Source organism: Sapajus apella, unplaced genomic scaffold, assembly GCF_009761245.1.
Source record: "Sapajus apella isolate SASKATOON/1434 unplaced genomic scaffold, GSC_monkey_1.0 scaffold6, whole genome shotgun sequence".
NCBI lineage: Eukaryota > Metazoa > Chordata > Mammalia > Primates > Cebidae > Sapajus > Sapajus apella.
Genome location: NW_022436946.1, coordinates 17,270,963 through 17,283,094, shown reverse-complemented (window position 1 = coordinate 17,283,094; position 12,132 = coordinate 17,270,963). Strand labels below are relative to the sequence as shown.

The window sequence follows — 12,132 nt, the reverse complement described above, 5'->3', positions numbered from 1 at the left end:
GAACTCCTGACCTCGTGATCTGCCCTCCTCGGTCTCCCAAAGATTACAGGCTTGAGCCACTGTGCCTGGCCTCTAAATAGTAATATTTAAACACACAAGGATAATAGTATGGCTCTCTATTATTCCCTTCAGGGATAAATATTGCTAGGGAGAAGACTGACTTTCTTTTCTAATATTATAATTATATTAAATACTGGATTGCTCCTTTTTATAACACAGAACTGAAAGGTTGTCATTTGAATAAGTAGGTGTAAGAATTCATGAGGTTGAAATTTCATCAGTCACTTACCTTCCCAACTTAAAATTATTTATCTATAGCTAATTATCAGATTTATGGATATCTTTTCTTTGGAAAAGTCATTTTTATTAGCCCAGTTAAATAGAGTACATTTTAGTGTAAGCCTCATGAATTGCAGTGAATAGGAATTCCTTCCTATTCTGGGAAATGCCTCATAAGCAAGTAGATGCTGAGTCATGGTGACACGGTTTCTGTAAACACAGACCATGCAATATTTAGAGAATATTGTTCCAAAGGTAAAAATCCCGGAGTGAGGCTTGATTCACATAGCTGAGCCTGAATGTTGTACCACTGAGCTTGACTTTCCACTTAATTTTACATAGTCAAAATTATCAGAGAAGTTTCTCTTTTTGCACAATAGATGTAGTTCTAAACAGGTTCATGTAAATTTAAAATTAGCAAGTTAAATGACAACGCATCAATTTTGCCATTTAAATAAATAACCTTGAACTATTTTTAAAAGTTAATACAACTAAAATATCTATTTCATAAATAGATTATTTATTATGCATATTTTCTTTAAGAAATTTATGCCTAAATTACATCTACTAATAATCACTAAAATTTCTCAAAGGATAAGAATACAAAGAAGTTCAGACTCAGTCCTTTCTGTTAAAAAAAGTAATAGTGACAACTAGCATTGGAGACTGCATTACAATGTACAAATTCCATGTGTATTACTTCACTTGACACTCTAGTCTACTCTGTAAGAGAATTAAGACAAGGACTTTATTATCCCTGTTTTACAGATACAGAAACAGAAACGTTAAGCATTTAGGTTATACGGTTACATCACTCAGCCAAGTGGCCGTAAAATGTGGTTCCAGAAGCAGTGCTTCCTTTTTCAAGTCCTATACAATTTCCATTCACCATATTGATTGCATTGTAAATGACAATGATAGCAAAGCTCTTTGGAAACATAGACTCATTCATCTTTTTACTCTTCCTGTGAAGGAGGCAGGTATCCCTGGATGAACCAGCTTACTTGTATTTAAAACACAGGTTCTAGATATTACAACTTTTTCACTTTGTTCAAACCCAATTAAACACGCTTACTATAAAAATTGGGTAGACACCTACTATTTTCTTTTTAAGACAAGGCCTTACTGTCACCCAGGCTGGAGTGCAGTAGTGCAATCATAGCTCACTACAGCCTCAAACTCTTGGGCTCTAGGAATCCTCCTGCCTCAGCCTCTCGAGTAGCTGAAATTACAGGTGTGCACCACCACACCTGGCTATTTTTTTTATTTTTATTTTTATTTGCAGAAACAGGGTCTGGCTTTGCTGCCCAGGCTTGTCTCAAACTTCTGACTTCAAGCAATCCTCCTGCTTCGGCTTCCCAAAGTATTGGAATTATGGGTTTGAGCCACCATGCCTGGTCACACCTACTATTCTGAAAAGACAATTGCAACAAATAACCAACCAGTCATCAATAACTCAAGTCATTTACCAAACAGGAGATATGCCAGATGACATACATTATGAAGCATGAACACTGTCCACAGATTCAACACTATTTCTTTTTTTTTGTTTTTGAGATAGAGTCTTGCTGTGTCATTCAAAAGATTATCTTGCCTCAGCCTCCCTAGTAGCTGAGATTATAGGTGCACACCACCACGCCCAGCTAATTTTTGTATTTTAGTAGAGATGGGAGTTTCACCACATTGGCTGGGCTGGTCTTGACCTCCTGATCTCAAGTGATCTGCCTGTCTTGGCCTCCCAAAGTGCTGGGATTATAGGCATCAGTCACTGCTCACAGTATTTCTATCAAACTACCAACATCATCTTTCCACAGAATTAGAAAAAAAAAAAATTCTAAAATTCATATGGAACCAAAAAAGAGCCTGAATCGCTAACGCAATCCTAAGCAAAAAGAAAAAAGGCTGAGGCATCACATTACCCAAGGTAACTGTAACCAAAACAACATGGAACTGATACAAAAATAGACACATAGACCAATAGAACAGAGTAGAGAACCTAGAAATAAAACTGCACACCTACAGCCATCTGTAACTCAAACAAAGTTCACAAAAATAAGCATGGGGAAAGGACTCCCTATTCAAAGGTGCTGGGATCTCTGGCTAGCCATATATAGAAGATTGAAGCTGGACCCCTATCTTTCACCATACACAAAAATTAACTCAAGATGGATTCGAGATTTAAATGTAAGACCTCAAACTATAAGAATCCTAGAAGAAAATCTAAGAAATACTGTTCTGGACATCAACTTTGGAAAACAATTTACGACTAAGTCCTCTAAAGCAATGGCAACAAAAAGAAAAATTGACATGTAGGACCTAATTTAACTAAAGAGCTCTGTACAGCAAAATCAACTATCAGCAGAGTAAATAAGCAACCTACAGAATAGGAAAAAATATTTGTAATCTAGGCATCTAACAAAGGTCTAATATCCAGAATCCATAAGGAACTTAAATCGATAAGCAATAGTGAAACAAATAATCCCATTGAAAAGTGGGCAAAAGACATGAACAGACACTTCTCAAAAGAGAGCACACAAGTGGCCAACACACACATGCACAAACAACATCACCTATCATCAGAGAAATGCCAAGCAAAACCACAATGAGATGATAATCTCACACCAGTCAGAATGGCTATTTACAAAAAGTCAAAAAATAAAAGATGCTACAGAGAAAAGGGAATGCTTATACACTGTTGGCGTAAATGTAAATTAGTTCACCTTTGTGGAAAGCAGTTTGGAGATTTCTCAGAGAACTTAAAACACAGCGACAATTTGACTCACAATCCTATTACTAGATATATACCCAAAGGAAAAAATCATCATTCTACCAAAAAGACTCATGCACTTGTATGTTCATTGCAGCACTTTCCACAACAGCAACAGATATGGAATTAACCTAGGTGCCCATTAGTGGTGGGCTGGATAAAGAAAATATGGTATATATACACTATGTAATGCTATGCAACCATAAGAAAGAACAAAAGCATGTCTTTTGCAGCAACAAAGGACATTATCCCCAGCCAGTTAACACAGGAATAGAAAACCAAATACTGCATGTTCTCACTTATAAGTGGGAGCTAAGCATTGAGAACTCATGGCCATAAAGATGGGGCCAATAACACTGGGAACTAATAGAGGGAGGAAGGCAAGGGCTGAAAAACTACCTATTGGATACTGTGCTCACCACCGGGGTGGCACCATCATTGCACCGCCAACCTCAGCATCATGCAATTTGCCCATGTAACAAACCTGCACGTGTACTCCCTCAATCTAAAATAAAAGTTGAAATTATAGGGAAAAAACACATTTATATCCTATGTCACAGATTGACTATTTGTCAACACAATTACCAGTCACATTTAGTGAGTTTACTGTTGGTGTTTTACAAAATTACAACTTTTTGTTTAGAAATCAGAGTAATGACATGACTTTACCTCCCAGGGTCTCTACATGGAATCCAGTTCACTTCAGGGTCTGGTATATCCTCCAGGTAGGGGTAAATGCTCTCCCTGGTGAAGACCCAACCATAGATTCCATCTTCTGGGGTGACAATGATATGTGCACCCTGCTCAAAACAAATGGGGCAAAAAAGTTTCTCATGAATTCCAAATACTCTCTTACCAAACTGCAAGTCTCCTTTGTAAGTATAAAAGGGTAATACCTGCTTGGCTGCCAGCTTAACTGCTTTCTCCAAAACATCTATGTTCTTGTTCATCAGGAGCAAAGCTGCTTCTTTCGAAACAGGTGTTTCTGTTCTGTTTGGTAATATCACCGCATGCTCATATACTGCAGCAATAAATGTGTCCAGTGCACCAACACTCAGGACAAGGAGGGCAGAAAGTGCCACACATTTTGGAAAATATGATCTACTCATAACTAGACTTTAGTGATCTTTGAAAAACAAACTCAGATTCTTATGTCTTGTTTCACTGGAAAAACTTTACGTTAAATCCCTTCCGGCAATCAGCTCTTTATATTTTCTCACAAATACATTACATAACACCACAACACAGCACTGAAAAGGGTGTTGTGCAAGAAAACACAGTCAGGACATGATTGGATTGACTCAAGCGTATAGTGCAGTTGTTGACATTGTTCAGAGGTCAACCAGACACTAAAAGATTGAGCCAACCAGATGAATTCACCCCAGTCCAAAACACACTGGCAGTTGAAGTCTTTTATTTGAATAAAAACATTTTCCTGGTAAACCAATATCCTATTCATAGGGCCTATGCTGGACTGTTCCAGAAGGTAGTCATCATAGCAACAATTTATTGAGTACTCTACTTACACATTTGTATGGACATTTTTATTGATAAAGCCCTTGTTCTCCATCTGTCTAAGCTCTAGCTCCCCCTAGAGTCCTCCCAAATCCACCCCAGTCCTAAGAGATATTTCTGAACTCCTAGAGCATTTTTTTTCTGTGCGGTGGAATGTCTCTCACTCCTTGCTGTTGTCTTGGCCTTTAATTTAAACATAATACCAATACTAACTGTTGTATATGCATATTTTGTCTTCTCATAGAGATTAAAAAGAAACTTGATGTTTTCTTTCAGAATATCAATGTCCAATAAACATCTAGAGATGATGTTTCCTGGGGTGTGGCCCCTGGAGGGTGAGGGAAGTGTCCTGCTCACTGTTGAACCTCATCACCCTAGCACATGTGTGACAGACGGTGAAAGCTCAATATATGAATGAATGTTGAATGAGGAATCCACCACCTGATGGGCCAGTCTTTCACATTTGAACATTGCCAATTTTGAGAACACTCTTTCTTGTAATTGAGATGCAATTTGCTTCACCTGTCTTCTGCAGTTTAAACCTGCTTCCATATGAACACTAATCAATAATTCAAAAAGAGTTAAGTTCTCTCTTAATTCTTTTATTTTTTAAACATATCATCCTAATAAGTCCCTTAAGGGCAGGGTGCTGTTCCTGTAGAAATTAATACTGTGCTAAGCTTTGTAAATATTTTTTGATTAAACTCAATTCCCTCATCTAATTTTGGATTGAATCTCCTTGTTTAAATATGAGTTAATTTAAAATGTAGATTTTTTTTAAGGTTTAAATCTCTGATTCTAGAGCCATTAACACTGCTTCTCCCTCTTGAGAGTCTTTCTAATACTCATTTGATATAAGGAAACTTGTAAGTTATGGAGATTTGTGTCTATTTTGGGTTTGATTTGGTTCAATAATTCAAAGTCCCCTGGCTTCAATAAACTTTTCCATTATCAAAATATTTCTTCTCCCAGGTACCCAGGGTGTTTCCATATGTCCTTATGCCGTGATATCATTTTAGCACCTAAGGACATATGAACGTAAATTCAGCCCTAAATTCTGAATTTATGTCTGACATAAATTGTTTTCGTCAGACATCAAACATAAATTCTTTTCAGAGAAAATATCTGAGGAGCAGAGGGAAACTGTGTAAGACAGATGGACTGATCTGAGACGAGAAGAAAATGATTTTCCTATTTCAAGTTGAAATTCTAACCCTTTTCTTGGTTCACCTGACTTTTGGAATAGAATCAAAAGGAAACATATGGGAATTCCCCATCATTCCCCCAGCCCCTAGTTCCAGGAAATGTACCAGCATTTTATTATGTTGAAATCAATAGAAACTTGAATTAAAGAGTTTATTACCAAACGTTGTTAGTAATGCCTTTGCTTCATAGGTGCATAAGGATTCAGGCTTGCCGGTACAAGTTATTTGAAACACTGTATTGGTACATCATCCTTATGACAGTTTACTATTATTGTAGGATTAAGAAGTTCAGAGTCAGAAGTTTTGTATTACAATAAATAGGATTCTTTTAAATATGTAAGGGTCACAGTTTAAAGGAGAGAAGAGGTGCTGGAATAAAATCTCTAAGTTTATTGACTTTCCCTAAATCTTTATTTCTAATACCCATTATAAAATCTCTTCTCCATTCTCCTTATCAATATCCTGACCCCATGAGCAAAAATTCCTCTTTCAGACACTTCATCAGCCTCTCTGATCCCACTCCTCCCATCCCCAACCCTCGACACTGCAATCCATTAGAGTTCCCTTGACCATTGCTTTCATTAATTAAGATATTTTCCATGCATATATCAAATCAAACCAGTCAGAGCCTTCTTTCTCTTGGTCCCATTTTATATTTTGTGTTCTCAGCTAAAACCACTCTTCTTATTATAACACAATCACTGTTGCTCTGATCCTGGAATGATTCTGACGAAATCCTACCTTTTGAACTAAAATCCATTGCCTCTCCAGTCTTGTTGCTATTCCCTTCTCTAAACTCTTAATGTACTTATGGACAGTAGCCACATTGTTGTTCATTGACTTTCAATCCCTTACTCTACCTCTCCTCTGCCCCCAGATATTTTTCTACTTCATTCCCTCAACTGTCTCCTACAAAATGATAACTACTGTGTCTCTATCTTTAGCTCAGACTTCCGTGTGAACATCAGGCCTATTTATCTAACTTAGAAGAGACCTTCCACAAGCTCCCACCAAGTACCAAACCATCTGCCAGCCATCTGTACCTATAAACTCTGCCCCTCCCCTCCTTACTGTAAGTGACTGCTCTTGACCCTATTTAAGTCCAGCCCCTATCCTTGAACACTGGAGCCCAAGGACATTGCTCCAGAAGTTCTTTCCTCTGTTTGTGTGTTCATTTGTTTGTTTTGTGAGACGGGGTCTCACTGTCACACAGGCTGGAGTGCAGTAGGTCAATCTTGGCTCACTGCAACCTCTAACTCCCAGGTTCAAAAGATTCTCCTGCCTCAGCCTCCTAAGTAACTGGGATACAGGCACCTGTCCCCAAACCTGGCTAATTTTTGTACTTTTAGTAGAGACAGGGTTTCGCCATGTTGGCCAGGCTGGTCTCAAATTCCTGATCTCAAGTGATCCTCCCGCCTCAGCCTCCCAAAGGGCTAAGATTACAGGTGTGAGCCACTGGTCACATTTGTTTTTTAAATAAGTGTTTTGTAAGTAAACTCCCCTAGGCTTTGATGTTTCCAAGTCCCCTAAGCAGGCTCTTTCCTCAGGTCTAGTGTAGCCTTCCTCCTCTTTTTCTCCACATGAGACAAAAGCCATACATTGTCCTCTATGGAGCTACTGCTCCCACTTCGTTTTTTGAGGTTATTACGCCCAAGACTGGCAGAAGAGTGATACCAAGCCTTCAAAGCACCACTCCTACCCGGAAGAAAAGCACACAGGGCCTTTGCATTGGAGGTTTTATGCAACTCACTATGCAAAATTAGATAAGGGTAACAAAAATGAGGAAGTACATTTGTCCAAGTGATAGCAATACAACTCAAAAGAATTTTAGAAGAAAAAAATGACACTCCTTGGCTTACCAAACTGGAAAGTCTAATGGAGTACAGCTAGTGCTCGACTTACGACCACGATTGGGACCAGCAGACCGGCCGTAACACGATTTGGTCGTAAGTTGAGTAGGCTATATGTACAGTTGAAACGGTGCACGTGGAGATGGTAGTGCTGCCGGAAGCTGGTCCGCACTGTCGTATGCCCAGCTGGGCAACATTTGCGCTGCCAGACGCGGAGCAGTCGTGGCTAGCGATTGTGGTCGTAAAGTCGAATGGTCGTAAGTTGCATAGGTCGTAAATCGATCAATACCTGTACTAGTTTCACCTGGCTGGATCCAGGTGCTGAAATGATCTCTTCAGAGTTCGCTGGCTCAGCTCTCCTTTCTCCTTATTCCTGGTCATGGTGCTTTTCAATTTGCAGTAAAGATGACTCCTGAAACCTCCAGATTTACATGTTTCTTGTGCCTCTATTCACAGAAGAGAGTGCTTTTTTCCCAATTGTTAAATCAAAAGTCCTAGGGAGGATGCTCCCTGGCCTGGCTTCAGACGTGCTCAGCCCCGTGTGAATCTCTGTGCCCAGTGGGTCCGGTCTGTGGTTGGCTAGGCCTAGGCAATGTGTGCACACCCTGGAGCCAAGAGGGATGACTCCCAGCCAAACTATATGTATTACGTTCACTTTAAGAAAGAAGGGGCCGGGCGCGGTGGCTCACTCCTGTAATCCCAGCACTTTTCGAGGCCAAGGTGGGAGTATCACTTGAGGTCAGAAGTTCAAGACCAGCCTGGCTAACATGGTAAAACCCTGTCTCTACTAAAAACACAAAAATTACAAAAATTAACCAGGCGTGGTGGCATGCACCTGTAATCCCAGCTACCTAGGGGGCTGAGGCAGGAGAATTGCTTAAACTGGGGAGGCAGAGGTTGCAGTGAGCAGAGATCGTGCCACAGCCTGGGCGACAGAGGGACACTGTTCAGGAACTCCATAGAATAAGAAATATAAACCATGAATATGTACTCTTAATTTCTATTCTTCAACTTAATGTTTTATAGTACCTCAGATTTTTGAATTCAGAGTTTGTACACTTAGGAAATTATAGTAAGAGTAGATTAGAGAAGATTTGCATGTTTTTCTTTTGAAGCCATGTGAAGGTTTATTCCCCTGTGCATTACTTTTCATCACTAAAAAGCTCCATGGGGACTAATAGAATAAAAGTGTCATAGCCAGCCTGGATGGTTCACGCCTGTAATCCCCGCACTTTGGGAGGCCAAGGCAGGCGGATCACGAGGTCAAAAGATCAAGACCATCCTGGCCAACATGGTGAAACCCTGTCACTACTAAAATTACAAAAATCAGTTGGGCGTGGTGACGTTTGCCTGTAATCCCAGCTACTCGGGAGGCTGAGGCAGGAGAATCGCTTGAGCCAGGAAGGTGGAGGTTGCCGTGAGCTGAGATCATACCACTGCTCTCCAGCCTGGTGACAGAGTGAGACTCCAACCCCCGCCCCCGAAAAAGAATAAAAGTGTCACAAGCTACATGATGGATCTTTTCTTTTAATGTTGCAGATGATTTCAGTTTGGCTAGTGAAGGCTAACTAGCTCAGCCTTAGTTTCATTTTATGAGAGTTGACAACTAAAAACTAAACAAAGAAGTTACCAGTAAACCTAGTTCCCAATACAAGCAAAAAACCAAAAACAAACAAAAATAAAACACCAAAACTGTTCGCATAACAAAACATATCCTTAACACAAAATAAGCTTATAACATCTTCTGCAGTATGATGTTTTATTTCTCAGCTGTAGCTTTTCCATTGAGAAATTGGAGACCATCTTTCCATTGAGTTGTTATTCCCTCCTTTTCCCCTAGCTTAGATATATGTTGAAAAAGGCTTGTCAACAAGTTTTTTTTACAAGTTGTTATGAAATTAAAATTTCATTTACATGTATCTTGTGTTTATAAAACACTCAAAATTGTAGCTTACATGTGTATATGATTTCTGAAAATAAAAAAATCACACTTTTAACAATCTTTCTGTGCTGTAAAAATATTCTACATATATGCATATGATCAAAACAACTTTTTCGTGCCTGGGATATTTCTTACGCATAGTAAAAGTCAACAATTTTGTCAGTACTTCCAATGTTAAGATAACGGAGTGCCACCTAGTGTTCAATTTCTGCAACTACTAAGTTTACAAATTCAAAATTGCTGTTAAAACCCAGATTCTGAAAACCGCATTTTGGAAATGCCTTTTTTTTTTTTTTTAATGTTTGTGGTGACAAAATACGATTATGAAAAGAACACACGATATCAAAATCAGTATAAAAATAGCCACTGGCTACTTAAATATGACAAACAGACATTTTTTACTTCAAATGCAGATTTCTGCCTCCCTCAAATTGTATCAAAATCTCAAGGAAATATCTAGGTAATTGGAATATGCACAACGACTCTATACAATCAAAAGGCCAGGGCTTAGTCATATTCCATAATGAGGACAAGACCAATGTTTTCTTCAAAACATCCATTTCCTTATCGGAAGTGGTAGGAAAAGCAGCAATGCATTTTTTTTTTTAAATAGTAGATGTGGTCTTCTACCCATAAGCTCCATTACATTAAAATAACAAAGTGGGCTTAACATCTCACTTAAGATAATTCAGCATTAACTCTTTTAAAGGAAACAAAATACCGTAAAAATAAAAGACAAATGTTTCAATTGTGATTTTTGTAAAAGTTTTGAATTTAAAATTGCTTGGAGAGATAAAAATCAGAAAATAAATCTGAAAATTCAAAATCATTTAATTTTATGAGTATCTGAATTAAACGATCAATAACAAATATACTATTATACTTCAAGTATCATGGAATACATGTATTTCGTAAAAAGTCGACCAAATGCTGAAAATAATGTTACTTTTAACTGTCATGGACTTTGTATTATATGATTTCTGCCTATTAAATTATACCTTAGCCTTAAGGTGGGACAGTTGGGGCTATGAGTGCCCTGGATCAGCTCTCCTTTGATGTGAACTTGGCATAGCAGTCAATCCTTCTAGCCCTCAAACTACGTTGACTGTAGAAATAAACATCAATGTTTCCTTTTGATTGGAAAGTAAATCTCCTGATAATCATCAGCACAGAAAACTAGGTGACTTCACATTGTCTTTAATGTCAAAGAATTCAGTTATAAACCTCTAAATTCCCATCACTACTATTCTCTTCAAGGGCACAGCTGTGTTTGCAACGGCCCTGAAACTCCTCGCTCTGGACCCTCGCACGCATACAAACCCACACAAAGTCTCAAGCAAATGAGCCTGGAGCTGGGGTTTGATCTTCATTTATCTGACCCAAACGGCCGGACTGTTTCCGTTGTTCCACACTGCAGCATTTCAGAGGAGCCCAAAAAGGGACAACATTATATAATACTTATAAAATAATTCTTGATGAGAAAGGACTCACTGGTCTATACTACCAAAATAGCCCTTCAAAGTTTCTTAGTAAACTTGGGAAGCTGATAAACACCTTTAGCCAAGTATATGAAGCAGAAACAGAGTGATAAAGAGATGCCCTATACCATTACAATATTTTGCAAAGCTATGATCCTTAACAATATGAATATTAGCAGGTAAGTTATTGATGAATTGCTCGTCCCACATGACCTATTAAGTGAGTCCTTTGTGTACCACCTCCCAAGGAGAGACACTGTTAGTATAGACTCAGATGATACATTCTTATTTACCAAACGCCCGTCTTTCAGCACCTAAAGAAAAAGTGGGAAAAGTACAGTCAGCTTTCTTAACATACACATTAAAAGCAAATTAATGATTTTGAAACCATCCTAGATATAATGCATAGTCAAATCATTCCTGATTGAGGAGGTAGCAGCAAGTAGGCCAGGCAGGGGACAGCTATTTATTATGTAATGAAGACTAGAGCAATTCAAGACGGCCCAAGATTTTAGTTTCAACAATTGAATGTAACCAGTAATGGAAAGTCAAAATCAGCAGCAGTGAGTCACTGAGTTCGATTATGTGCTAGACAATTAGGAACCAGAGAGGTTTACATCACACCCTTCCCTCAAGAAGCTTAAGAGCTAATGGTGAAACGGAGCGGATTCTAAACATAAAGAGAGAAAACAGGTAAGTGCTCAGGAGGTCTGAGAAGAAAAAACTGAACTGGTCTGTTTCCTGGAGGGGGACACAAGCTGCCAGAAAAAAATGAGCTGTTAGGAATTTCTTCCAAGGGTTGTATGGCAGAAGACATTGTGGGAAGTGGAAATTGAATCAGCAAAGGCTCATTTTGAGACACAGTGTGTGTGACAGGTCAAGGCAATATGTGTTCTTATTCTAAATTGGTTAGAACAAGTGTGTGCTGGAGCCAGTGGTGCACAGACTCATGAGAACAGATTGTTAAATTTCCATGAACTTCGACAGCTGACTGTTAAACACGGCCATTCTTTTCTTTATTTCCTTCCTTCCCTCCCTCCCAACCAACCTCTTTCTTTCTTTCTCTCTCTCTCTTTCTTTCTCTCTTTCTTTCTTT

The 12,132-nt window shown here is 38.8% G+C and overlaps 2 protein-coding genes across 3 annotated transcripts in view; both read right to left on the bottom strand.

Moving 5' to 3' along the window:
• Positions 1–4,795, bottom strand: part of VNN3 (vanin 3) — a 13,760-nt gene extending 8,965 nt beyond the window's left edge. For both annotated transcript variants that reach the window (XM_032274750.1, XM_032274751.1), the window contains exons 1-2: positions 3,943–4,795; positions 3,716–3,846 (exon numbers count right to left, since the gene is read on the bottom strand). In XM_032274750.1, coding sequence (XP_032130641.1) covers positions 3,716–3,846; positions 3,943–4,155 — 344 coding nt within the window. In that variant the 5' untranslated portion in view covers positions 4,156–4,795. The remainder of the gene's footprint in view (positions 1–3,715; positions 3,847–3,942) is intronic.
• Positions 4,796–10,371: 5,576 nt separating this feature from the next.
• Positions 10,372–12,132, bottom strand: part of LOC116548986 (vascular non-inflammatory molecule 2-like) — a 14,707-nt gene continuing 12,946 nt past the window's right edge. Inside the window, 1 exon segment of the mRNA XM_032274437.1 lies at positions 10,372–11,352. Within this exon segment, the coding sequence (XP_032130328.1) occupies positions 11,159–11,352 (194 nt within the window). The 3' untranslated portion in view covers positions 10,372–11,158.